Source organism: Takifugu flavidus, chromosome 1 (genome assembly GCF_003711565.1).
Source record: "Takifugu flavidus isolate HTHZ2018 chromosome 1, ASM371156v2, whole genome shotgun sequence".
In the NCBI taxonomy this organism is placed as follows: Eukaryota; Metazoa; Chordata; class Actinopteri; order Tetraodontiformes; family Tetraodontidae; genus Takifugu; species Takifugu flavidus.
The window spans coordinates 20,183,096-20,209,397 of NC_079520.1; the positions used below are offsets into that span (position 1 = coordinate 20,183,096).

The 26,302-nt window shown below is 43.0% G+C and overlaps 2 protein-coding genes across 22 annotated transcripts in view; one reads left to right on the forward strand and one right to left on the reverse strand.

Annotated features, from left to right (window-relative positions):
• Window positions 1-8,091, forward strand: part of cacna1g (calcium channel, voltage-dependent, T type, alpha 1G subunit) — a 157,250-nt gene extending 149,159 nt beyond the window's left edge. For 11 of the 18 annotated variants that reach the window (XM_057055661.1, XM_057055662.1, XM_057055658.1 and 8 more), the window contains 5 exons: window positions 457-609; window positions 3,113-3,235; window positions 4,378-4,579; window positions 4,673-4,842; window positions 6,485-8,091. In XM_057055661.1, the coding sequence (XP_056911641.1) occupies window positions 457-609; window positions 3,113-3,235; window positions 4,378-4,579; window positions 4,673-4,842; window positions 6,485-7,486 (1,650 nt within the window). In that variant the 3' untranslated portion in view covers window positions 7,487-8,091. Of the gene's footprint in view, window positions 1-456; window positions 610-3,112; window positions 3,236-4,377; window positions 4,580-4,672; window positions 4,843-5,329; window positions 6,346-6,484 lie in introns of those variants that run through there. The other 7 variants (XM_057055727.1, XM_057055735.1, XM_057055744.1 and 4 more) reach the window with 6 other exon arrangements.
• Window positions 8,092-8,503: 412 nt separating this feature from the next.
• LOC130538416 (myosin-16) overlaps window positions 8,504-26,302 on the reverse strand; it is a 37,372-nt gene continuing 19,573 nt past the window's right edge. For 3 of the 4 annotated variants that reach the window (XM_057055979.1, XM_057055960.1, XM_057055970.1), the window contains exons 6-22: window positions 20,248-20,304; window positions 16,180-16,266; window positions 15,474-15,719; window positions 15,264-15,381; window positions 14,417-14,544; window positions 14,104-14,300; window positions 13,884-14,016; window positions 13,582-13,798; window positions 12,731-12,867; window positions 12,476-12,579; window positions 11,494-11,686; window positions 11,221-11,424; window positions 10,782-10,907; window positions 10,528-10,698; window positions 10,155-10,355; window positions 9,922-10,068; window positions 9,036-9,707 (exon numbers count right to left, since the gene is read on the reverse strand). In XM_057055979.1, coding sequence (XP_056911959.1) covers window positions 9,555-9,707; window positions 9,922-10,068; window positions 10,155-10,355; window positions 10,528-10,698; window positions 10,782-10,907; window positions 11,221-11,424; window positions 11,494-11,686; window positions 12,476-12,579; window positions 12,731-12,867; window positions 13,582-13,798; window positions 13,884-14,016; window positions 14,104-14,300; window positions 14,417-14,544; window positions 15,264-15,381; window positions 15,474-15,719; window positions 16,180-16,266; window positions 20,248-20,304 — 2,619 coding nt within the window. In that variant the 3' untranslated portion in view covers window positions 9,036-9,554. Of the gene's footprint in view, window positions 9,708-9,921; window positions 10,069-10,154; window positions 10,356-10,527; window positions 10,699-10,781; window positions 10,908-11,220; window positions 11,425-11,493; window positions 11,687-12,475; window positions 12,580-12,730; window positions 12,868-13,581; window positions 13,799-13,883; window positions 14,017-14,103; window positions 14,301-14,416; window positions 14,545-15,263; window positions 15,382-15,473; window positions 15,720-16,179; window positions 16,267-20,247; window positions 20,305-21,760; window positions 21,863-26,302 lie in introns of those variants that run through there. The other variant, XM_057055990.1, reaches the window with a different exon arrangement.

The window sequence follows — 26,302 nt, forward strand, 5'->3', positions numbered from 1 at the left end:
TTTTGAGAATAGGAAATAGAGGTCTCCCCCCCCACCCCCACACACACAAACACACAAACACACACAACCCCTAGAAAAAATGTATTCATCTACTTTCACTCTCTTGTGAGGATGTATAACGGTACAGTATTCTAGTGCCCCCGTGTGGGAGTAAATGGTAATAAAACTGGTCAATGTGGAAATGGTCAGACAGGCTTCAAGTATGTTCACTTGTCCTGTAACATCCACACTATTGATTGCTGGATAGTTGACTATACTTTGGATGGAATGTTCTGTCCTATTTTTGTCTGTCTTTTTTTTTTTACCTGATCGCCAATTGTTTTCCTGTCTCCATGATCAATCTCTTTCTTCCACATTTATTTCTATGTCTCTGTCTTCTGTCCCTCCCTTTCATCCCTTTCTCTTCTTCCACACCTTCTCTGTCCCTGTTTCCTCTGTTTCTCTGGATTACCTCAGTTTGTCCAGCGAAGAGCCCAGTTTGACTCGGTCTCCCTGGTCATCCAGGGCTCAATGGAGGGAGAGTTGAATTTGATGGACAACCTGTCCGGCTCTATCTGCCACTACTACTCACTGCCCCCCAGGCCTAGCAAGCACAACACCAACAAGAAGGTCAATAATCGCCAGAATGATGACTCAATCCCTCCATTTCATGTGTAGGGCTGCACACGTGATACAAGAAAATGAAGTGTAGTCCCTCCTTTAAAATTTGATTACTAAAAAATACAGAGACGATGCAGACAAGTTTCTTTTCCTTTACCCAAGCCAGAAAAAAAATCTCTTATTTTAAGGGAATTTAACAGACCTTTAAAAAAAAATGGCAAAACCTTAAAGGTCAGTTCATCCAAATCCAAAGATCCAAAAAAAGAAAAAAATAAGCCTGCATCTAATTTACAACTGATAATGCGCTTTTAGAGTTATACTAATTTATAGATTAGTTTAAATATATACTAAAATTATCTGGGCTATCCATTAACATGTTGTTTTTGTGATTTTGGTAGCAGAGAACTCCAAACAGAAAAAAGGTTTTCGTGACCTACATATGAAAGTGAGTCAGTCTTGTTCGGAACCAAGAAGCTGATTTTGCTTAAAAAAATATTCGATGATCATCAGTAAATACAGGGTCCTGATTTGCATAGGGTAAACAAGTAAAGCTCCGTAAGTCGTCACTAAATTTTTCTGTAAAGCATGAGAACAGAATCTGAGCAGATGTGTCAATGTCTTATTCTGTATCAATCGCTACTCTTCAGTATGCTGAGGAGGTGTCCTATGAATGCATGAATGCAGTGTGTCACATACACCAATGCTGTTGGTGGAAACAAACCCACAAAGTGGTGGTAAAAATCCGATACCAGAGGAGGAAGTAGAAAAAGCATCAAAAAAGATGAATAAAAGTCCACACAAGCGTAAACTAGTGATAAAGTCTTGTCTCTCCCCAGATGCAACTGACATGTAGTGGCTGGCCACTATTAAAATGCATCCCTCCGGAGTTAGAGCAAAGTTGTGGCTGAACAGCTCACTGCTAATCTGCAGCCATTCTTCTCATTGTTTGTGGTGCATGTGGGCGCAGCCTAAAAGTAGGTCAGGATTCTGCTACACAGACAACATAAGTCTGTTTTTGATGGAGACAATTTGCACTGGGCAGACAGAGCTTCCCGTGCATAAAACAAAACAAAAAAATAGCCGCAGATTCAGGGAAATTAGCATGATGGTTAGGAAATAAGATATCAACAGTATACATATATATTGTCAACTTCGTTCAACTGAATTTCTGTAGATTAAAAGTGGATAATATGAAATGATCTCAGAGCTACTGGAAGAACTGACCACTTGTTTTAATGACTGCATTTTATGACTCAGTACCAGATTAAATCACTTGAAGACGGATAGTTATTGGTTAAGTCTGTGGCCTCCAAAGAAAACATTTTCCTGTGCAGGATTTTATCCACACTGCTGTGCAGCCCTACAGCCATTACCAGTTTGTGTACTGGCATTCTTCCACCTGAATATAACTTCCCTTTCTAACCAACCCTGCTGCCCACCACAGTGCCATGTGTCTCATCCCGCCTCAGCAATGATCTCATCCCTCGCCCTCATGCCTTCACTCTCAAATTCATTCATGCTTGGCAGGTTGTTGGCTTAGTCCAGCAGCCTTGGTGGCATGATTCAGATGTTTCTCCATCACTTACCATGTGTGCATGTATTTGTGTTTATGAATCTGAAACAGCGTGTATCTGTTTTCATGCATGTGAAATAAGGGTTTTGCTGCAGAGTCAGAACAAACGATGGTGCAAACTTCCTGCAGAAACCTCCCCTATGGCGTTGAGACGTTATTACGAGACAAAGCTGAATGTTAGTGGCGAAGCTGTCAGAACTAATTTCTTCATCTTCAGCAGGTTATTGGCCAACCAAAGCTAACTATAAGACAACTCATGAGGCAATAGTGCAGATACTTTGAAAACATTGATATTGAAACCATTTATGAAGGTGTTGGATTTCAGAATAACTATGCCCGCCTCTCCCAGAGGACGGTCAAAAGTGTCCCACAGCTGCTCCTCAGTCGGGTCACGGATTGTTCCTTCCTTCCCTTTTCGATGGTTGTTTGGTTGATTCTGATAGAATTATTGATTCTTACCTAATCCCTATCAACAGCACTAACCTTATCCCCTAACCACCGATGTGCCAGGAATTTGATTGATATTCCTCGCATTGCCCCTATCAATTGCCCTCATCAGGCAGAGGGCTATATGTAACCTCAGCCCAGAGAACCCTAAGCATCACTAGATCAAGATAAGTTGGATATTAAAATATGTATATAAACTTGAGTCATGATCAGAAATCACTAAATTCATCTTGGAGATCTACCCAAGCTGCACTATATGCTAAATCTCTTCCAAATGTCTGCACCAATTTTTTTATGTTAGTAAAATCCAAAAACATTCTGCATTTTTAGGTGTCTGTCTTTTACATCCTTATTTCCACTAAATAAAACAACCAAACAACCAACTAAAAGACAGTGGAAACCTCCTCTGTTGAAGTAATTATCTGCAATTTCCCCTTTTTCCTCCTATTTTTCATTTTCTCTGCTCACCAGTCATTGTCTCTTCCTGCCTAGATCCCTCTAGCGGAGATGGAAGCTCTGTCTCTGGCCTCTGAGAAATCCTGGTCGCTAACTCTGACTGATGACTCCGCCCCCGGCGATTTTAACCCACTCTTTCTAAGCAGCCTGGAATGCAATGTATTGACAGTTACTTTTGTTCTCTCCATTATCCCTCCTCCTTATCCCTCTCGCAGTATCTTTTAGCATTGCCTTTCTTGGGACACTTCCAAAGCCTCTCATAACACCACTACTGTCTGGGGTTTATCAGGATAAAATTTCTAGTGCGGAATATCCTGCTTCTGCCTCCACCACCTACAAACCTGCGTATATTTCTGTTGTATGTACCGCATCATCAGACCTGGTGTATAAGATGTGCTGTGCCAGAGGACACTGTCACTGAGAGAAAGAGTATTTGAAATTGAGAGCTTTAGCACTACGCAGGTTAAATCGAAAAATGAATTCAATGCCATCTGGCCATCGTGGTGTGTAAGTAACAACCACTTAGGCTCATTAATGAGAACATTGTCTCCATAACATGAACAAGACCTTGCCCTGGGCCAGTGATGCAGTGGGATCGATGTGCTTTATACGCTATCAGAATCAGAGTGGTGGCCAATAAATGGCAAGAAATCTGTTCACTGGATTGTTTGATGGCGAATGATTAAAAAAGAAGGGCAGTGGGGTGTTACCAGACTACAAGAGGCCTTGAAAGACCCTTGCAATTTCCACCATGGCACAACCGAGTTTCTCTTTCTCATTTCACCTTTCTAGCCTAATGTGTGTGACTCTCCAGTCCAGTCCAGTCCAGTCCAGTCCAGTCCAGTAGACTAGAGCGCCTCCTCACCTACCAGTTTGCAGTGTTTTATTTCCTCGACTCTGATGTCATATTATTTTCCCGCTCTTCTTCTAACATCTGCCTCCTCCTTGAGAGTTTCCTCTCCTCGTTCTTTCCAAGAGTTTTGTCTTTATCCTTTGTGCTTTTCATGTGAATCTGCATCTTTTCTCAGTCTTTCCGTGTGTTTTCATCACTCTGAGCTGTTTTTGGTAATGGGTCAGGCTTTAGGATGCTGCCCCAGCTGACACACAGTCACAAAGCAGACTTGCATTACAGATCTTTAAAAAAAAATTCAGCACTTGTGATCTTTAAAGTGAGCACAGTCTTGTTTATGTGATTTGTGGCAGCTATGTGCTGTTTGTCTCTAATGATTCTGTTTGCTGTATATAGAGACACCCTCTGCTTATCTCTAGAAAGAGCCCCTGACTCTCCTGTATTTCCTCAGTCAGAGCAGCATGATCCAGGTGAATCGAAGGAGGGGAACCTACTTAGCGTCAAGAAGCCAACAGTGGGGCGCACACACTCCCTTCCCAACGACAGCTACATGTTCCTGCCTCCACAGACCTGTGACCATGTGTCACAAGCACAGCTTATAGCACAGACGAAGGGTCCCCAGCACATATTGGGCACTCACAGCTCCCAGTCAGGTAATCACAAACAGAACAAAATGAAGCACCATTGAGAGGAAAAATTGCTTTGCGTACCTCTAGTCAGATAACTCTGTTGCTGTATATGTGCAGGGTCCAGGGGATCAGTACACTCCCAACCGGAAGAGTTCTCCCATCAGCTGACAGTTCCCACAGACCTCTTCAGACCCATCAGCCCTCACAGTCACTCCGACTCTGAAAATATACCACGACTACAGCCACCAAGGCACACGCAGACATTCAGCCGCACGCTCCGCAGACAGGTGACTAAACCACACTATTTACTCGTCTTAACACCTGTATGTGTTTCATGTCAGAAATTCACTGAACTCCCCGTTTTATCATCTTCTAAATGACAAAAACAGTCATATTGAGCAATATAACCAACGTTATTTGAAGGCCCTCGTTTCTTGGTCAGCCATGCACTCTGTCAGTTTCCTCTATCTTTTTGAACATTTAAACTCAGTCACGGTATTTCATAATACCGGTGCATGAAATGCTACACCTGAACTTTTTTATTTATATATTGCAAGTTTATTTCTAAAATTCTGCACTTCTTCACTCTTAAATTTAAATGCAAAAAAAAAAGATCAGAACACATCTCTCCAAATTCTCTTGTCTGCTTATACTTGTACTTAACAATTTCACTCTCCTTCCATCTTCCTCCTCCCTTCATTCTGATATTTATTTTGGCTACTAACTTATTTGCTATTTTCATTTCCCATGCCATCTGTTATTCTGTGACCTCAGCTCAGCTTAGACTCTGAACTGCTGCTCAAACACAGATACTACTGTGTCTAAACCCCCCCCCCAGAAAAAAAAAATCAGACCTCCTTTTTATTTGTCTTTTTCTTTGTCAGGCATTGGCATACACAGCAAACCATCAGCCACAAAGCATGTTTATCTGGAATCGGTAGCTTTTCATCGTGCAACATGGTTCACTAAAACAAATGGCGGGAGGGTTTGTGACCATTGCATCAGTGACATTACAACAGTACAACTCAGGGGATTGCTAAACAGCAAGTACTGTCATACATATACAATATACATATACTCTATACTCTCTTTCTACACACTTGTGAATTTTCTACTACTTCAGGAAAAAGTCTGACAGGGTGATTTTTTGATAAAGAATTGCAGTGGCTGCTGATTTGCCTGGCCTTATGTGTTTCTTATGTGTTGGGTGTATTTGAACACTAGATGGCTCTGTTCAGGCTCATGTAGAGAAAGCCATAATCCCAAAATTCAGCATGTCTGGTAGTGAATTGAGCAGCCAATTTTGCTTTTGACCCTTTCTCAGATGCACACGGCACACATCTAGTTTGACCTCCCTAAATGCTGACATCACACCCTGTATATACTTGAATTGAGGGACCTGGCAAACAGGCATTTGATCCTGGCATTTTCTGCCATGTATTTACAGGGTTTGCTGTCAATGGTTAAAAGGTCAGAGTTCAACGTGTCCAACTGAATAGAAAGAATCACATGTTTTTCATGGCCCCTTGTAGTACTCTAGTAAATTTCAATTATTGTCACATATGTTGATAACTATATTACTGTGGCCTGGAAATGTGTCTAAAGTGGGACCAAATATTGTGGCTACACAGGGTTGCAGTGGGTTTGATCTTTTTCCTCAGAGAACCAAGGTTTGAGTAGTTACCTGTATGGAGTGCATAATCTATATGCTCCTTGTGTATATAAATGGGCATTTCTGTCAGTGAATGATGTTGTGGCAGTAATTAAAATGATAAACAGAACTGTTGGAACACGCTGGCCAAACTCTGAACTCTGACCAATGCCTCTCATCCTTATTTGCTCACATTAACCTCGCCCTCCTCAATTTCCCTCTCCTCGTCATCTCTCTGTCCTAAATATGTCATCCCCCCAATCCCTTCCGTCTTTCAGGTCGCTGTGTCCACTGACTCCCAGGAGGCTCTGTGTACCGATGAAGGGCAGAGCATTGAAGGATTCGTCAACATGGCCTCTCTGAGTCCCAGTTTATCTGTCGACACCCCATCGCCTACTTGCTCCCTCTCACCCTTGCCCTTTTCCCATCACCATCAGCAGCAGCAGCAGCAGCCTTCAGTCTGCCTCGTCCCTGCCACACCAGGAGCGTCCCCCAAGCCGTTGCGACCCAGCAGCGTGCATACTCAACTTCATGACGTGCACTGCTTCACTTCCTGCTCACCTCTTCCACCCGTGCCAGCCCGGTCGCACCAACAGGAAGACACCTTTGCAGATCAGGAGGTGTCCCTCATTACCCACGCGGGGATGTCAGGCAGTAACGACACCATGACAGAGGACAGTGGTGACGGCAGCAGCTACACAGGCTGCCAGGAGGGTCAGAGTCTATGTTTGAGGGAGTTGAAACGGTTCCACAGTGTTGACACCCAAGGTCGGAGCACCCTGTTACCACGTCCTCGTCCTTACTCTTGGTTAGATGATCCACGGCGCCACTCAGTGGAGGTGTACTCCATGGTAGATTCCAGCCCACAACGTAGCACTGCCTCCAACTCCTCCGGATTTGTGTCACAAACAGACAGCCTGCAGATCCAAAGCCAGACCCCCATTCAGATATCCCTGGCCTCACCAAGACGCAAGAAGAAGATGAGTCCACCATGTATCTCTGTGGACCCTCCAGATGGACTAGACCTGCAGCCCAACCTCTATCAGGGTACGGGCGGACTCGGGGGTATGGGGCTTGGGGGATTAGGAATGCCATCTCCTCTGCCAAGCCGGGACACTTACCTGAGGAGGAGAGTGCCCTCTAGTGACTCCAAGGACTCCTTTGAAATGGGGGTAGCCGAGGGATCCGGACAGGACGGAGGCTCGCCAAACCCAAGCACGAACCCCAAGCTATTGACTCTTCCCAGCTTCTCCTTTGAGAAGACCAGCTCTGAGCACTGAACACTGACACACACATGCACATACACACGGTGCACTCCGTGTAGCCGTCATGGTAATCGTAATAGTAATAATGCTGTAGAAAGTAATAATGGTAAAAATTACAAACAGTGAAAACATTCACGAGGAGTGCAGTACTGTAGTCGTGTGACCATCCCTCATCTTTGTATCGTTTACTGCCAAAACAACCGGAGAAGAAGAGAACAAGACAACACAAGCGTGACTATTTCTCTTCTGCTGTTTCTGATCTGGTGCCCCCTGTGGTCTCTTTTCGAACTGCAATAGTGCTGGCTGGTCTCGGTAAGTGGAGGTACAAAGCAATATGAACGTTTTAGAGACACTATTTTCTTAAATTATTTGGGCCATTGTGTTTGTACTAAATGTTGTTTTTCTATTTTGTTTTCGGTGTCTTTTGTGAGGTTTTTCTTTTTCGTTTAAAAGGTTTGTCTGTCTCTTTTTCACTGTAGGATATTTCTAGCTTTCTTGTTTTACTGAGAAAAGTGAACATTTTTCAAAGTGCTAAAAACCATGTATTTGTAGGAATAATATATAAATATATCTATACAAAAACAAATCATTAAACTGAGCTTGGATTTTTAAGCACTCAAGTTAGTTTGTGGTGGTTTGATTGCTGGAGGACAACGGTGCCAATTTTATGTGATGCATGATTCCCTCAAGCATTTATGTACAGGTTGTGAAGAACTTACCTGCCTTTTGTTCATTTGAGACAGGTAAGTAAAGGACAACTGGACAGTTAAAAAACATTTTTTTGAGGATTTATTTGCTTCGAAATAAATGCTTTGAAACACCTAAACCTGAGAATTATTTGGAAAAAAAGTATTTTATTAACATAGAAAACAAGGCCTCTTACAGGTTTTCAGGATATTGCTTGATAGAAATTCAGACAAATACATATTTTGACAGTTTAAGTAAAACCAAGGACACTGAAATAATATTTTATTTAATATCTTCTTTCCTGAAATAACCCATAAAATGGAGTCTTACAGTGCCATGAAACACTTGACTGGTCAAAACTAAACCTTTATTTTCTGATAATTTACAAATCATTCATTTACATATCAATTAGTTTAACTTGGTCCAGAAAAAAAAACAATCAATAACGGGGTGAGTATTTTCAGTTTTATGGTTTGATAATATTAACTGAAGGGAGGCAGTAGCTCAGTCTGTAGCTGAGAAGTAGAGGGTTCTGGGCACTAGACTTGGTGTTCTAGTAGTAGGGGGAGGTGCCAGGACACCTTCAGAGCACCACTGAGGTAGCCTTGAGCAAGGAACCACACTCATGTAGGGCCCAGCAATGAGGTGGTGTAGCCTGCCTTCACCCATAGGCAGCTCAAGCACCCTCCCCAGGGCCCTGAAAGGAAAATGCCTGTGTGTGTGTAATGTGCAATGTGCAGTCAATTAAATGAGTGTGACGGTCTTTAAGTAAATTATAAAATGAAGAGATAATGTAATTTGGATGCCTCTGATCCAATTTTGTAATTTGCTTTCACAAATACTGTGATAATATCACATCTGAATGACTTGAAATGTCATCTTTTTTCCCTTTAATTTGAGACGGTTGGAACACTTGTGTAAAAATAAACTAGGTCAACATCTACAGCCTATTTAATTTGGACTGCCGCTCACATATATACAGTTTCAGTTCTAAGATTTTTTTATAAACCAGTTTCAAACATCAGATAAATGGTTTTAATATTCAAATGTAAATAAATGGTTTGTAATAAATGACTCTGAACTTGCTTTTGTGTTAAAATTGTGCCTAAAATGGGATTCCCCTTGTTTAAAATGTTTTTACATACAGATATTAACAAAATGGAGAGACTATAAAAATGCATGACATCAACTGGAACATCAGTGGTTAGATTTGTAGCTTTTTGCAGTTCTAACCAAATGATGAAGGAATGTTACAAAAGAAAAACAAAAACCGCATTGACGGTTTATGGCCTAAATACGATCACAGCTGCAGTTTTAGATGTAACTCTTTCATATGCCTGACAGACAGAATGGCGGAGCAGCTTTTGAGCATTAGACGGTGTTTGTGGCCATTGTCCTAGTCGATCATGAGCTTTTTGAGCGAGTCCAGATATGCTGGTATCAGTGAGCTGACGGACTCATTGTCATCGTTGAGGATCTTCTCCCCTTGACCTTCAGAGCCCACAGAGCTGGGGGACCTGACCAGGCGAGGGTGAGGAGTGCTGTAACCCTGGCAGAGACAATTTTTACAGTGCTTTAATTCTCGATTTCATGTCTGTCTGAGTGGCTGAAATGATGTATTTGATTTAATCTCCGCAATAAAAATATTGCAATGCAAAAATTTCTCATAGAAAGGGAGGCAGTGATTAAGACTGTAGAATGATATACTAAAGGAAGTCATGTTGGTTTACTTTTAATCAGGCAGTAGTGAGGGAAACACTTACGGAGGAATATCCCTTCCCAAAGCTGCCCCTGTTCTTGGTTCTGATCTTGGTGAGTGCTGACTCGGCAATGTCAGCTCGCTCTTCGGCGTCGTCCAGCTCGTGGACGGTCTTCCTGTACTTGGCCAAGTTCATATTTGCTTGCTCCTCCTGCAGTGACAACAGTATCGTTAATTAAAGACTGCGGGATCATTCTCACCATAGTCCCGCGAGGGGTGGGGGTGGTGGGTACATACTGCCTCCTCCACTTGTCTTTTGTAGGCCTTCATCTTGTTCTGAAGCCTCTCCACCAGCTCCTGCATTCGCTGCTGGTTCTTCTGGTCCTCCTCAGACTGGAACAGCAGCTCCTTCAAACGTCGCTCGTTCTTTCGCAGAGTTTTCACCGTCTCTGCGTGACGCTTCTGTTCTGAGTCTAGCTCCATCTCCAGCTCCTTCACCTGCACTCAGAAACACAGCAGTCCTCTCAGCTTACTCAGCTTTTTTCTGTTGCTTTACATTTTATGGTTTGTCACACCAAATCCAGGCCATCAGTAAAGGAGAGGTGCAGTCAACAACAGCAGTTTGGAAGATAAACAGCCCAGCAGTATGCAAGCTTGTAAGACTTCATACCTTTCCCTCCAGCTTCTGGATGATCTTCTTGCCTCCTTTCAGAACCGTCTGCTCGGCCTCATCCAGCCTGCTGCTCATCTCTTTGACCTGAGCCTCCAGGCCTTTCTTCACTCTCTCTAGATGGAGGCTGTGCTCCTGTTCCAGACGCAGCTCCTCACCTACTCGTGCCAACTAAAAGAGCACAATCAATTTGAAATGCTCTCCAGTCAAACACTGCGCCTGACAACCTGCATTCCAGACCATGTCTATCCTACCTCACAGCTGGCCTTCTTGGCCTTGTCTGTGGATCCTCTCAGTTCTGCCTGCAGCTCCTCATGCTCTTGCAGCAGAGTCTGGAGATCCACCTCCAGCTTTCTCCTTCCACTCAGAGCCGACTGGAACTGAACACATTATGAAAGTGAGGAAAATATTGACTCCTCCCCCTGTTTTCTCTCAAGACTAAACACAATGTTTTACGTTTGTTGATATTTTATTTCTGTTAACAGAGATATATAGATTTGGGGTGAAATTCCTCCAATCTATTCACACACTCACAGAATTAACAGCATATAACAGACTGATTTTTGCGCACATTGGGTCACCTTCTACTATTAGAACAACCGTTGCCATGACTACTGAGTGCAAAAGTATTGTAATTTTTTGAGCAATGGAGTTGATCCTACTGCTGGACTCTAACAGAAGAGGAGGCAGCACCTGGTTGCTGAGGTCACTGTATTTCTCACAGGCGTCCTGTAGCTCAGTTTCCATGGCCTTGCGTGCCCTCTCTGCACTCTCTAGGGCTGCATGTGTTTCCTCTCCTTCGCTGACCAGTAGGACACAGCGTCGCTCCATGGCTGCCAGCTCCTCCCGGTGCTCCTCGTGGCTCCTCACCTCCTCTTCCAGCTGAGCCTGCAACTCCTGGAAGTAAATACCAGGGTTAATAGCCTGATATAAGCCAGGTCGACACGCTGCATCTGCTCATCAGACCTTAATCTGTTGCTGCATTTTCTTGCCGTTCTTCCCGATTTCTGCATTGTTTTTGGTGAGCAGGTCCACCTGGAGCTCCAATTCATTGATGTCCGCCTCCAGTTTCTTCTTCAGCTTCAGCCCTTCCACCCTGCCTTTCACCTCCACATCCAGACTGGCCTGTAGTGACTCCAGGGCCTTCTGGTGGCTTTTTCTGACAAAATCAAGAGAGAGAGAGATGCACTGAGTTAAAAAAAAAAAAAATACAAAAGGTGATTGCCTGATTTTATGTGTCAGGCCTTACCTCTACAGACAATGTAATCTGAATATGTAGAAGGAATGCAGGAATATTAAGGAGAGGGAGGGTTAAGAATTACACGGCCTGTCACACAAAATGCTTCTCAGACTTCAGAAAAGGAAAAAGCTTCAGCAATCACACCAAAGAAGACAAAAATTCAGGTCTGATTTATCTGTTTTCCTACTAGCGGATAAGGAGGGAAAAGCCGCCAGAGATGTCTGCTTGGAGTTAGGTAACAGTCAGCAGCCAGAAACTTTACTGTTTAAATGCAAAAAAAATGCCAAAAAAAAAACAATCTCAGAGTGGACTCTACTTTCATTAAAATATAGTATAATTCAATCTGCGCTGATTCCTTTTGGATTCCCCATTCTACTTTTTACGGTGTGAGAATGTCATGAATCTATCTCAGCATATCGAGTTGGAAAGAGAAAAAGCTCCTCTCCTGGTATTCTGAAACATCAAAAAACATGTTTGGGGAGATGCATTGTGCCAAACAGTGCCTGAAACAAAGCATTAGACTTTCTTTATCCCAACTGTTGAGGCGATTACCTCGGTGAGTTCTTTCTACTCTACGTCATCAGTCAGTTAATCATGTTGAGCAGCAAACCGGAAAAAAGCGAAACCATATGAGCATCAGACAGCGCAGGGGTGTAAAGCCAGTTAGGTTTGTGTAGAACTGAACGGAGATTTAGGTGGATGAGATACCTGGCAGCATCCATCTCCTCCTCCTTTTCCTGAAGTCTGCGGTCCAGCTCTCCTTTATTCTGAGACAACTCCAGCTGGAGCCTCAGAACTTTGGTCTCCTCGGCCTGGAAGGAAAACAAGAAGGCGGGGTGGAAGGAAAGGGGCATTAATCAACTCTTAAAAGTGATTTAAACTACACAATGTATGCTGAAAAAAAACTTATATCTCAGCTGTGTATCTCAGCTTACAGACACACTTCAGAATTCTGCATCATACCTCTAAAGCTGCCTCAGACTCCTCCAGCGAAGCCTGCAACTCCTCTTTCTCCATCTCTATCTTCTTCTTAGCTTTCTGAAGCTCGTGGACACTTTTGCCTCCATCTGAGAGCTGGTCTGTCAAGTCTGCTATCTCGTCTGTGAGGCAAAAAAATAAATAAATAAAACAAAACTGCCATTATGCACCCCTGTCCGGACCTGAAACTCAAACACCTCATCACCTTCCTTGAGAATTGTATACAAAGGACATTTGCACAGTATCATCTTGATGATGGCAAAGATCTAGATTCTAGAGGGCTTCATGGGCCTACCCACGACAGAGGACCTAAGACACGACCTGGGAATCATATCGCTTCTAGAACCTGCTACACATGATGTGGAAAAAAGCAGGAGGAAAGGGGTAACGATTCACAAGCAAACTGAAATCTACCTGTGTGGCCACAAGGTGGTGCTACTCAACTTGTCTGGGATGTACCGCTGACTCCTGAACTCAGCGAGCAATTTAGAAATATTCATGGAAAGAGAATCATCATTTTAATGATGTTAGTGAGTCATAATTCAATGTTTTAATTTGTTCGAGTAAGTTAAATTGTTCCTTCCTGGGTTAGTTTTGTGTCTATGTCCTTGCTTTCAGTTTATTGCCAGTTTCGGATCAGTTGTAAAGCAGCAAATTTGGGGTTCCTTTAAGGTTGAGAGGATGTCAACGTTTTTTCAATGTAAAAAAGACTAAATCAAGAATTTACATGAAGAGTAAACCCCCACATGAGTTCAGAAATGCACCAAGTTCCAGTAACTTGAAAAGTCACAACTTATTAAGACACAGAAGTATGTGGGGCTGGACCACTCTCCTACCCTGGTAGGCCTTGCCCTCCCTGCGTACTGCCTCCAGCTGCTCCAGGGTTTCTTCATGGGCCGTTTTGATTTTGTAGAGTTCACTAGCATATTGCCTACTCTCCTTCTGGCAGCCCTCCACCTCAGTGACCAGCTCTTCACATTTCTGCTTCCAGTCTCCGAGCTGCTTCTCCAGGATCCTCTGCTTCTTCTCCAATGCCTGACCACAGCTGCTGGCCTGGGAGAGGAGACATGCGCTCAAAGACAAGAACAGAAGACTGTGATGTCATCAACAAGCTCTCACAATATGCCTGTCTGTCTACCTTCTCTAGGTCTATGCAAAGCTCCTCCACCTCTCCCTGCAACCTCTGTTTAGTTTTATCTAGTGAAGAACATTTGGCTTGGGTGGCTTCCACAGCCTCCTCAGCTTCTTGAAGTCTGGTGGCCAACTTCTTTCTACGAGACACACGTTGATGAGACCAATGAGATATTGACAGAAATGAAATGTTCGTTGCCAAAAACATCGAAGCCCACTGTACGCACTTGGTGTCCTCCAGTTCATCAGCGTGCTGGATGGTGTCGGCCTCGTGTTTGCTTCTCCAGTGTGTCGCCTCGCTGTTGAGCTTGGAGACGAGGCGTTGCAGTTCTTGCTTGCTCTCCTGCTCCTCCTCCAGCTGCTCCTTCAGCACCTCACACTCCTGCCGCACTGAGTTCAGGCTGTTGGTGAGTGCCTGTTTACACTGTGAGTACAACAGGTCAATTCAGGGTGGATGCATCAATGCGATTGTGCACCTGGATATCTGAATTCTCATTTTTGCTTTAAAACACACATGCGAGCACACACACACGCACTGACCTTGACCTCCTCTTCCAAGGATTTCTTTAGCTCTTCCAGCTGGGATTGCAGGAGAGTTTTGGAGCGGCTCAGCTGGCTACCTCTGCTCTCGGCCTCCTCCATCTGTCGTGCCATGTCTGCATTATCAGCTGTCAGGACCCACAAGAATGCTGATTATCCCAAAAAAAACTACAGCTAGCACAGCTTTTTTTTATTTTTTGGAGGGGTGTCCTTTGGTTACAGCTATTGATGTGGATGACATCATGTTCCCAAGTGAAAATGTCACAGGAAAAAAACCCAGCAAGTATCCAAATGGAGCATCCGTGACTCATCATCCTCATAAGGATCATATGAATCTCTGCTGCATTGCTTTGCGGTGAATAAAGGAACAGATACTGTGCCATTGTAAACAAGGAAAAAGCCTTGGTGTTTTGTTAACGTGGCACTCTGGATTTCTGCTGTGTGTGCAGTGTCAGTTCACCAGTTATGATGACTGCGATGCAGCCAGTTAAAACAGTTGCAGATTTCTTCTGTATTCCAGTTCAATGAAACCATGTGGTGTCAGTCATGAGTGAGGAGCGCAGAACCTCTGCTTAGTGATGACACTGGGGTAGGTTCTGCTCAGCTCATTTCTTCTAAACGATCCTGAGAGGAGCCAAATGCATCCTCATCCCATTAAATACAAATCTGTACAGTCCCATTCAGGAAAAATTAATTTAGGCAGCCTATGGCTAGAAGTGTGAAGCTGGCCTGTGTTGGTGCGGGTACCCCAGATTAACCAGTCCATTTAGCTTCTGAATTAAAGTACACCAACATAGACTCTGTGTCTTAAAGCTAACCTGACTTAGTTTTAATTGTGTTGAATTACCTGTTAGTCTATTCTTGGCTACACTGAGTTCAGTCAGCACCCTCTGCAGGTCGTCTCCTCTCCGGGAGGATTCTGACAGCTGCTCCTCCAGCTTCTTCACTTGGCTTTCTGAAGATACCTGCAACCCAACCACAGCAGCACACTTCATGATCAGCAACAGATGCTCCAGGAATCTCCTAGTGGTACTTATGGGACATGCTGTGTCCTGACCTTGGCTTTCTGCACAGTCTCCAGGGATGCTGATAGCTCATCCACCTCCATCCTCAGGTTCTGCTTCTCCTTCTCCAGCTTGATCCTGACCCGCTGCAAAGCCTCGCACTGCTCGCTCAGCTCTGCCATAGTGTCACTGTGACGTTTTCTCAGGGATGCGGCCAGAGCCTCTGATTGGACAGAGGACTCCTCCAGGTCTCGCCTCAGACGCTGCAGCTCAGTCTCGCGCTTCTTGTTCAGCTCCATCTGTCAGTCAGACATGATGTGAAAACTCTCTGTTATGTTATGTTGTACGTTATTTTAGCATTACCTAACCCTGACAGAGAAAAACAACAACAGATTGGGTAAACACTGGAGGAGAGGAAGCGATTTGGACCATATAATTTAAGCCCACAAATGCCTAAAACAGCAATGTGGAGATGTTGCTGATGGGCCAGTATCTTACTTAAATAATATATCCATCAGAGTGCTTGCAAAAATTAGGGTATCATGTTTCAAATTTTGTTCCGTTGTTGTTGTTGCTTGTCATAATGGAAAAATCAAGGCCTCACCCAAATAACATGACAACTACAAATTTGTAATCATTTACTTTAATTTACATCAATTATGCTAATGTTAGCATAGGTTAATAATTACCATTCTGACTGCTGAATAGTCAAAGTGAATGGATTTTGTATGACTTTCAACGGTGCCAGATGTAGTTTACCTGAGTGGCGGTGAACCCTCCTGCTTCCTCCAGTCGGTCAGTGAGCTCATCCAGCTCTCTGGATAGGTCTGCTCTCTGTTTCTCAACCTGCAATAGAACAACAGATCAATTAATGGATTTCTTGAATAAAAAAAGGGAAATGTTCCAAAAGTAAGACTTCAAAATTAACCTTAACAAGTTTTTTAAGACTTAGATAAGATCAGTGAAATCAACACATTCATCTTCTTCTGTTCTAACCATCTCTATGGATAGGATATTTAACCACCAGGGGCTATTCAGTGATTGACAGACTGCAGGGTAAGAGATCTTTGCAGAGGTTAAAAGTCAGAAGGTGTCTGGTAATCCAGTCTGAGCAACCCAGAGGTTAGCCGCTGTCAAACAATCCAAATATTGTGAGAAAAACCCCGTTTCCTGTCTGAGATACTATGTGAATCATCATTTGAACAGCAGGTTGCAGGAACAGAGAGAGGGGTACCAATGTTCAGTGCTTTGTATGTAAAATATAATCCAATGCGAATGTAAAAAGAAGCAAATTGAGCATAACTTTTAGCGTATGACCAACCTTTATAATTCACAGTGAACACAGTGAAGACACCCTCTTAGAATTGCTCACCTTGCCATTAATAAAACATTATATCCATCCAAATTCTATGTACCAGGAATTGGCCAAACAAATCATTTGAATACAAACCTCATAAATACTGATATATGAGTGACCATTAATGGCACAAATGCCGTGTTTAAAATGGCAAGTCATTACATGCACAGGCAGCCAGCGTTCCACTTAATGGCACTCGCAGTTATAATGTGGAGCTTTTACAGCTGTTGTAAAGATCGCCGTCAGTGTTGGAGCTGCTCTATAAAAAAGATTTGAGCCTCCAGCAATGAGCTGTAGTCATCATCACAGCCTAGGCAGAGGGAGGAAAAACAGATGACACCTCCCCTCTCCTTTCACCTCTCACAACCTGTAGCTCCCACTCCTCCAGCCTAGCCGTCTGGGTGAATAGAGACGGTTGGACTCACTCGTCGCTCTCCTCCACACCACTGCCCAAGTCAACATCTCCTCCGGATCAGCGCCACTTACTCCCATCTTTGTTCTAATAGAGGGTCACTGCCCTAAAGAGGTCTGCAGTGGAGGGAAGATCCATCTTGAGGATTGTGAATGTGTAGGAGTGCACCTTCAGAATGATGGAGAACATATGTTTAATGTGCCTTAAGCTAACATTAATATGAAGTAGTCCAGCAGCATCCACTCAAGATGGTCTTAGTCTCAATCCACCGAGCTCAAGTGCAGGATAATATATATGTATATATCAATATACTGATGTAATATCTCGGTGCAAAATGAAATACAAAGTGTGCTCACGCAAGCCTGGACCAATCCGATGCAATCAAACATATCCTGTCATGACAGCTGATGTTATCCGGACTACTGCCAGAGGAGAACATTTGCTGGAACACTACCGTTTAACTTTATTCACTGGATTAAGTTAAATCAGGATCATGTTTATCCAGCTGCTTGGCCTTCTTAAGTGGAATTAAAATAATGTTTGTAGTTGTCCTAAAATGGCACACGTGCTGCTGAAGTGGGCTCTAAATTCCTACTGGTGTGTGACAATGCCTGGGCTCATGTGGAGTGTTTCAGCAGTTGCTGGACGATGAGAGTGCCCCCTTACACACACACACACACACACACACACACACACACACACACAAACGCACACGCACACACGCACACACACAGAACTGTCTTGAGGAAAAATCATACAGCTTGGATCAACATGTGATCTCATTTTCTATTTCTACCAAGTCCTCAATTGATTTATAATTTGACATATAGGATTTTAGATTTGTGTGTTCTCTTTATACTTTTTGAGCAGTGTAGAATCAACCATATTGAATTTGAGTCTTTTTTTAAACCTTATCTTTTTATTACTTGTGCTGCTGTTTTTACAAACCTGCCAAGCAGAGTGGACATTTGTTTGAATGTTAGCAAAACCACGCAAAAAGGTATGAATGTCAATTTCAGGAAATATTGATAATGGGCCTTGGAAGAGTTTTTTAAATTTTGGTGATGTTCTGGATTTTGAAAAGACTCTTAACTTTGCTCTTGTCAAAGATCAAAGCAAAGCAGCTTTCTTTTAAAAGCAACCTACTACGGGCATTACTCATATCTATACTTTGGGTGTGTCAGAATATCTGGGGAAATTACCTGGTTGCATTTACAGTTGATTTTCTTTTAAAACAGGTACGTAGATTTTTGAGGATGCACTGACATATGCACTCCTCATTTCCAACTGGCACACTGGCTAGATCTTGATTGGCCAGTTTGACAGCTTGTATCACCACATAGGCAAGAGAACACATGGTTGGCCGGCATGGACGAGATTAATGACCAACTATAATGAGTAATTTGGTTATCAGGGAGAGTCTAGCCAGTCTGAGGCAGCATCAACTCACAATGTGGCTAATAAATCAAATGTGAAATAACCATTAGCATTTTGGTCTTTGATATCCAAAACACATCGGACATAAATCTCTGATTCCACCCAGAAAGATATGTCTCTGTTAAAGGGTTTGTGTCTGACATTCCATCCAGATGAAGAACCCTCAGAATGTAGTACAGCCTCCATCTTCTGATGATATCTCCTCTATATGACCCGAGGAGCAGAGCCCAACAATGGCGAGCTTGTCTATGCAGGAGGTATGTTGGATTTGAGCTCCCCCAAAGATGCAGTCTGTGAAACAGATAAAGACCGACATGTCTTGGCCTGCCTCTTTCACTGCTGGGCCCAGTGGGCTGGGGGTAAAGGGGTGGTGCTGGTGCTGTTGGGGGTGGTTCACCCAAGCAAGCGTCATTAACAAATACCACCCAGAGTGGGGAGAAGTGTGCAAATCACATCCTCGGGCCCACTGTCACTCTATTTACCACGCTGGGTGAAATATGTACCTTTGCATTATCTGTCTTTCCGCCTACTGTACCGTGAAAACAGAAGGTAGGTCTTCAAGTGGGGCAGCCAGGTTCAGTCTTAAACACACACACACACACACACACACACACTTCAAGTGTGTCTCCTTTAAAACAAGTACTTGAAAAGCCCACCTGGGTAGATTATCTACATAAGAACCAAATGCACTGTATGAAAGCTCGAACGTGCGGACTCTAATATGGTTGGGGCATCTCTGGTTAGATTTTTCAAACTCAGATACTTTAGGTACTCGAGTAGACTGAATCGATTTACATTTTTGAGAACACAATTGAGAGTCACTGTCAACGCTGTCGTTTTCATGAAGTGCTCTTCAAGTGGAGCAGTTTCACTTTTTCAAGCACCCTAAAGGGTAAATAGCTCTGGCACATCACAAGAACAGGAGAAGAGGCGGCTAAATCCTTAAAACAAAATGGCCTCATACTTGAAAAGGACAGCATCAGAATGGAGTTGTTTAAAAGTACCACGATAAGAAAAAAAACATCTTCAACTGGCAAAATCCATATTCGATTGTGATTTTGTTAAACATCGCAGAGCAGAATTAAATTTGCTTTTGCATTTAATTTAATCTGGAAAAATGCAAAGGAGAAATGGCAAAAAATCCTTGTTGAAACTCAAAAAATCCCTGTTGAAATTCAAGAAAGTGCCTCAGGGTTCCTGAGGCTGAAAAGGAAGCAAGAAAATAAAAACATCTTCCATTTTTGACTTTAGCAGAACAAGGTGAGGGAGATACAAGCAACAGAAAGCTTGTGGATGTGTGGGATTGGAAAAAATAAAGAATAAGAATGAGGAAAAAGGATGTTGGGTGCCCCTGAGGTTGCCCTGTAAGTTAATCAGAAACACAAGGTCCGTCCCTCCCACGTTTATTATCACAGGTGCAGATAGTTTGGGGTGACCAGAGGCGCAGGAGTACTCCACGTACCCCACTGTCTGCTGACAACAGATCAGCACCTCCTCTTTTATAATCTTCCCCCAGATTTAGCCATCCCTCAGCACCAAAGGCTTGACTGTGTGAGCTGAACATCTCACTGCTCTGCAGGTCTGACACGCATTAAGGTGCAGGAAGGACGTTATACAGTACCTTGGTCCTCATGGCCCGCTCAGCCTCCAGCTCCTCCTCCAGCTCCTCGATACGGGCCTAGAGAGGGAAAAGTCACAGAAGACATCAGAGGAATAATGGTCTGTTTTCACTCACATATAAAGTACAACTATAGGATGCATGAAGCCAGGCAGCTCTGGTTGCACCAAGCCTATATCATTTTGACATGGAGCAAATGGGGCGTTACAGCCGTGATTGTTTTGTTATTTCAGGGCAGCACATGTGTGTGGCGAGGCCGCTCCGTATCCTTTCACTGAGGATTGGGCACGCCTCTGGATTTTTCCTCAGGTAGCAATTTAGGGCAAGAATGTCGGTAGTCACCATCATTATCTGTATTCTGACCCAGGGCTGGGTCGCCTGTGTCCGCTCACCGAGACCAGCGAACATCGCTCCCATTTTCATGACTGCCAGGAATTTGTCTTTGTTTATGTATTTTATTCTTGGTTTAACAGGACAAAGGTCAGTTATAATTTGCCAATTAAAGTTCCCAGATGAAAAAATACTACTGTCGACCTGTGATCATATTTGTTTTTCGGTCATTCAACACAATTCACTGCATATTAAATCATTTTTTTTGCTTTTCTGTATATTTTTTCACTCTCCACACTATTCCACTCAACTGTTCCACATTTACTATTGCGCCATAAGAGCTAGTGAAGTGATGCCTTATTACCTGTAAATCATTTTAGCCGCAGTAACTGAACCTCTATACCACTACTAAACCCAGGATCTCTTTTGTGTTTTTATATATGTGACCTTTTTATAACTGTGGTTTAATTACATATTTTTTTCTAGGACTTTCACTAATTTGTTAAATTTATACATTTTGACAGATTTTTATCATTATCATTTGCACTGAAGTGCTGTTACAAACAAGTAGTTGGCAGCACTATCCCCTTTCTTCTTTTACCTGAAAGCCTGAGTGTCTCCCCTTGACTGTTAGAATACACATAAAAACAATTTTCCACTTTAACATGTCAGCCTGTTCATTTGATGCAAATCTGCACCGACAGTCAAAACAATTTCCAACCTAAATAAATCTCCCACGGTGCATTTCTGCTCCATTGAACCTGTTCCAAAACTGCGCTCCTCACTGCTAATAAAAAGAAATTTATCGTTTCCCAACAGGGCTGCATCCTTCCAAGTTGTGTCATGTTGTGAACTATCTCCAGCCCGTATCTGTGTCTCGGTGTCAGGAAGTGTGTCTGACAGGGCACATAGCCTGGAGCTCTTCACAATAACAGCATTTACACTCTGCTTTTACGGATGTGGTGAAAGTCACTGAGTAGCTCACAAAGAGCCTACCAGAGCCAGCAGAGAACCACGGGAGCAGAGTATCTACATGCACGTGCACCTCATCTCTTTCAATTTAAGCAAGTCTGTGCGACAGTTTGGTTTTGAAAATGTTGTAGAGACACGCCAGGGGTTAAGACAAAAATGATGATCCCGCATTTTTTGCGAGCTAAGCAAAGAAAAGAATTTCATAAAAACTTACATGCCAGCGCAGGACGTCTGCAGAGAGAACAGCCATGGTGAGGCAGCAGCAGCACAACTGAATGACTGACTAACTGACTGTCCCACACACACGCGCGTGCACACACATACACATACTTTCAAACTTTCACCGTTGTTCCCCTGCGGCATTTCACTGTCCACACCCCCTTATACATGCACAGCCCTTTTCTGTCTCTCACAGTTCCCCACTCTTGTGTCTGTTTCTTGTTAAATCCCTACTTTCCACAGCCTCAAACCACTCTCAAAATAAAGATTGTGGCTCTAATATAATTGGTAAAAACAAAAAGCAACAGATGTCAGAATGTCAGAGAGAGACCGCACAGATAAATGCATTGTAGATTTGAAATCTAGATGGTTGTTTTTATGTTTACATTTTATTCCACATTATCCCTCAGCAGCTTCCGTATTACAAAGCGCATTATGTGGGGAAACATCAAAGTCTACTGCCGGGGAATGTTCTCAGTCATACAGGTCGAAGAGAATTTTGGCTTAAGAGAATTCAACTGGACTTCTGTTAGTTTTTTCAAGATGTTTCATGAACTGAAGTCCAGTTGAATTCTCTTAAGCCAAGAAACAAAGCCTACTGTTGAAAACAGCTGCAATGTTCTGTGTTAAATGTAAAAGTGATGTACACATGTCTCACGCCCTTCTGACCCATTATAATCTGTACATTTTAATACCTTGTCTGGCCTTTACCCCATCACAGTAGGCCTCTCTAACCCAGTGTAATCCATCCATTTATCCTCCTTCCAGCTATGTCCAGGCAGGAACTTTTCTTCATCCAGCAGGTTTAAAAATCTGGGTTAAGGATTCACTTGGCTTTTGTAGCATCTAGTCAAATTGTCGCCACCAGTAAATCAGATGACAATGAGGTGTGTGGGGGATTTTAGGGGTTGAATTGAGGGAATGGAAGGGTGGAACATGTGACATCAAACCACCAAAAATGTTAAACCACCAAAACGTTTAACTGCCAAAAAGTTTATGGAAGTAGTATAGATTCTTCTAGAACCTGTTTCAGCATTTGACCACAGTTTGAAGCATGGCCAATCACCAAACTCAGCTTGAATTTAACAAACGATGTGACTGGTTCATTTTCTTGATGGCTTCATCCCTTTTGGGGTCACAGGGAGGGTGCACATATGAGCAAAGCTAGGATGAGACACCAGCTCATCACAGGGCCCTATGTTAGGAATTGTGGGTTGTGGGCAGTGCTTTGAAGATGTTCTGATGTGCTGAAGGTGTTTCCCTATTCCCTGAACACCTTCCATGATTTGGGCTTGAACTGAGAAACCTACGCTTCTCAGCCCAGTCCCCCAACAGACTGAGCATAATACTGGCTCACCACTAAACCCACTTACATTGTTTTCACACACTTTTGGGGTCAATTAATTTAAATATCAAGCAAGTTTTGGCCTGGAAGAAGGCTAATTAACGCAGTTAACAAATCCATGAATCTGTGCGTCCTTCTCCATAACGCTCTCAAAACCCACAATAATTGGGGCTAAATCATAATCAGATGTGGCCTCCTAGTTCTCTACGTGTGTCTGTGAGAATATTCACACAGCGTGGGCAGCCATATCCTCGGAGACCTCCCCACTCTACATGTCAGCTGGACGGGAAAACAACTGTGAACAATTGTGAGCCGTGCCTCTGCTCTGCGCATGGAGCAGAAACCGCTGCTGCTGTCAGTGTATCGTAGAGGTTCACACATGATCGCATGATTCAGATCCCTGTTTTGGTCTTTTAAATGGCTTCAGATGGCAGCACAGAGCTGTTCTCGTCACAGGTGTTTCATTGGCTGGGTGGTGACAGGTGCTGTTCACCTGGTCAAAGCCTTACAGACAATGTGTTGACACAGGTCAGATCAGAGATAGTAGAAATGATGAGACGCGTGAGCTTTATTATTTGACTTGAAGACCTGGGAAATCCACATTTGTGTATTTTTTTAACAGCAAATCTTTTGAAAGTTGAGCAGTTTGACACCATGGAGCATGAAAACAGTACACTCCTTTATTGTTGGAAAACCCAAATCCCAAAAGCGCCCTCCCACCTCTCACTTGCTACAATTCATCAACCAGTTAGGGATACCTCTTTTCTTTTAAATCCCCCCCAAAAATTTTAGATTCACACAGGCTAAAACTGTATTATTTTATTATATAGAGTGCCCTACTATATTGCTATTTATCTCTTTAATTTGTATTAGATGGAACCATGTGAACACAGCAACTATATGACAGAGGCTGGGCAATATTTCACATATGCAGAAAAAAGTGTTAATCTATATTTCTCCTGCTGGATTATTGTAACTTTCAAGCTAATGGAGATATTTTGGAGGCTAGTCCAAACTGCTGCTGCAAGACAGCTGACAGTTCTAAATCCAGGAGATCTTATTTCTCCAGTATTGGCCACTCTGCCCTGGCTTCCCTTCAAATCCAGAGATGAAAAATCCTTCTCCTTACTGACAAAGCCTTTAATGACCACACTCCTCATAGTGCCATTTAACACCAGCAGATCTCTTTTCTCCCCAAAAGCAGGGTTATTTGAGGTCCCGAGAAGCTGTAAATGGGAGATGGAGCTTGAGACATATTCAGCATGACAATGTAAGCGGAACAGCCTAGCCTAGCCACCACCTAGCTGCGGTGGAATACATTCAGCATTCTTCCCCAAATCCAAAAAACCCAAACCAGATTAAAGACAAGTGAACAGGGTGCAACATGCGTCTTAAGTCTACAGATTCAGCTTCAGATTCAGATTTCTCAATTAATTGACTAAAACCGTTGAACAGAGAGAAAACAGCAAACACAGCTTATGCTGTGGATAAGCTTACATGTGGAGTGAAACATCTGGTCTGAACTGAACCGGTTGTGGGGCAAGTCTGAGCTTTATCTCCTCAGACTGGATGACCCTTAAACAGCAGTGCGACTGAGTGTAACATGCACTAAAAGGGATGAAGACGTAATAAAAAGTAATGAGCGCAGGCTCATGACCCCTGACGTTCTCTCATTCGAGCATGCTTCAAAACAGACAAATGTATCTATCCTAGCTAAGCCATTTGCCAAAATCCATCTCAGATGGACGCACTGGCTTGTATTCGTAGCATCTGACAGCTCAGGTGGATTTCCTTTGATCAAGTGCTCTATTGCAAATGTTTTATATGGCTCTTTTTGGGGTCAGCCCACTGTTTCAATCTGCTACCTAAGTCCTGATACAAGTGAGCCTGACATATTTGAGCTAAAGGTTTCTATAGAAATAATTCTGGGCAGGTTTCCCCTGCTAGGTCCCATGTGCGAAATGTGCAGTATTCCTGTTTTCCAAGACAAATAGAATGTGATTAATGAATAGGTTAGGCTAGTCCCTCGTTCCACTGACAGCTCATTCACTTTCCTAAGAATAGCAGGAAAAGTCTTCATTTTTTTGCTGACTTTGAGTTTTACAGGTTACCAGTGGGACCTGTGTGTTAAAGGTGGCCTGGACTGCTGGTACACCTGCATCTTTATGAGTGAAAGGAGCAGAAATATCCAGAATATCCAGAATAATGGCTTCATTGTGTAATGAAAAAGCAATATAATAAATGTAAAAACATGCCTGCCCCCATAGATCTCCTTTCACTCCTACAATGACAGACAAAGGCGACCTTTATGGTACAAACCTCATCGGAACAGATCACATTGTCTAGCAGCAGTAGCAGTGCAAAAGAGCTTTAAAATGAAACTTCATTAGTGTCTGTCACTTGCTTTCAACAGCTAACCATCATAATTTGCTTTTATGCGTCACATTATCAGAAACATGCTCCACAGATGGAGGACGAATCTGTCCCTCTGTTGTGCTTCTTTCAACTCGAAGACAGTAAGATTCATGCGAAAAGCTGTGGTATCAACTTCAGTCCATTCCAGGACTCATCATATAAAAGCAATATATCAGAATTCAAACAAGAAATTCTCCAACTTAAAGTATAAAAAAGTATTTTCTAACCCCAAAAGCCACTCCTTCTTGCAACCACCATTGTGAAGGAAACGGAAGATGGCTATCATTTCAGATGCAGGCGGCATGTCTTAACGATCTCCTGAAAGGCGGCGACCTGTGTATTGACAGCTCCGATCACCAGGAAGAGCCCAGCAGCTCTGTTGAAAGGCAGGAATGTGTCTTAGCACTCCCCTGTAAGACAGCTGTGCCTGCATTTCATTTTTCAGGACCCAATTTCTTCTAGTCAACAGTCCAGACAAGCAATATCTGGGTAAAATCACCGATTGGCTCCTTTTTCAAGGACTCCAAGGAATTGTTTTATCCAGTCTCTCCGCTGAACATGAATACCAATGTGCTGTCATTGTAATAAGGTGATACCTGAGATTACAGGTGCCTCCATGCTATGAAATACAATATTCCTGTTTTAAGAGCAGGAAATAGCTAAAATGCAAAAAGGATTACTGGAAGCTTAATTTGAGTTTTCAGTTTCACAAAGCTTTCGTTATTGCTATAACTAACTGGTTTTACCTAAAACTGCCATTAAAAAGTCTAAAAGTTG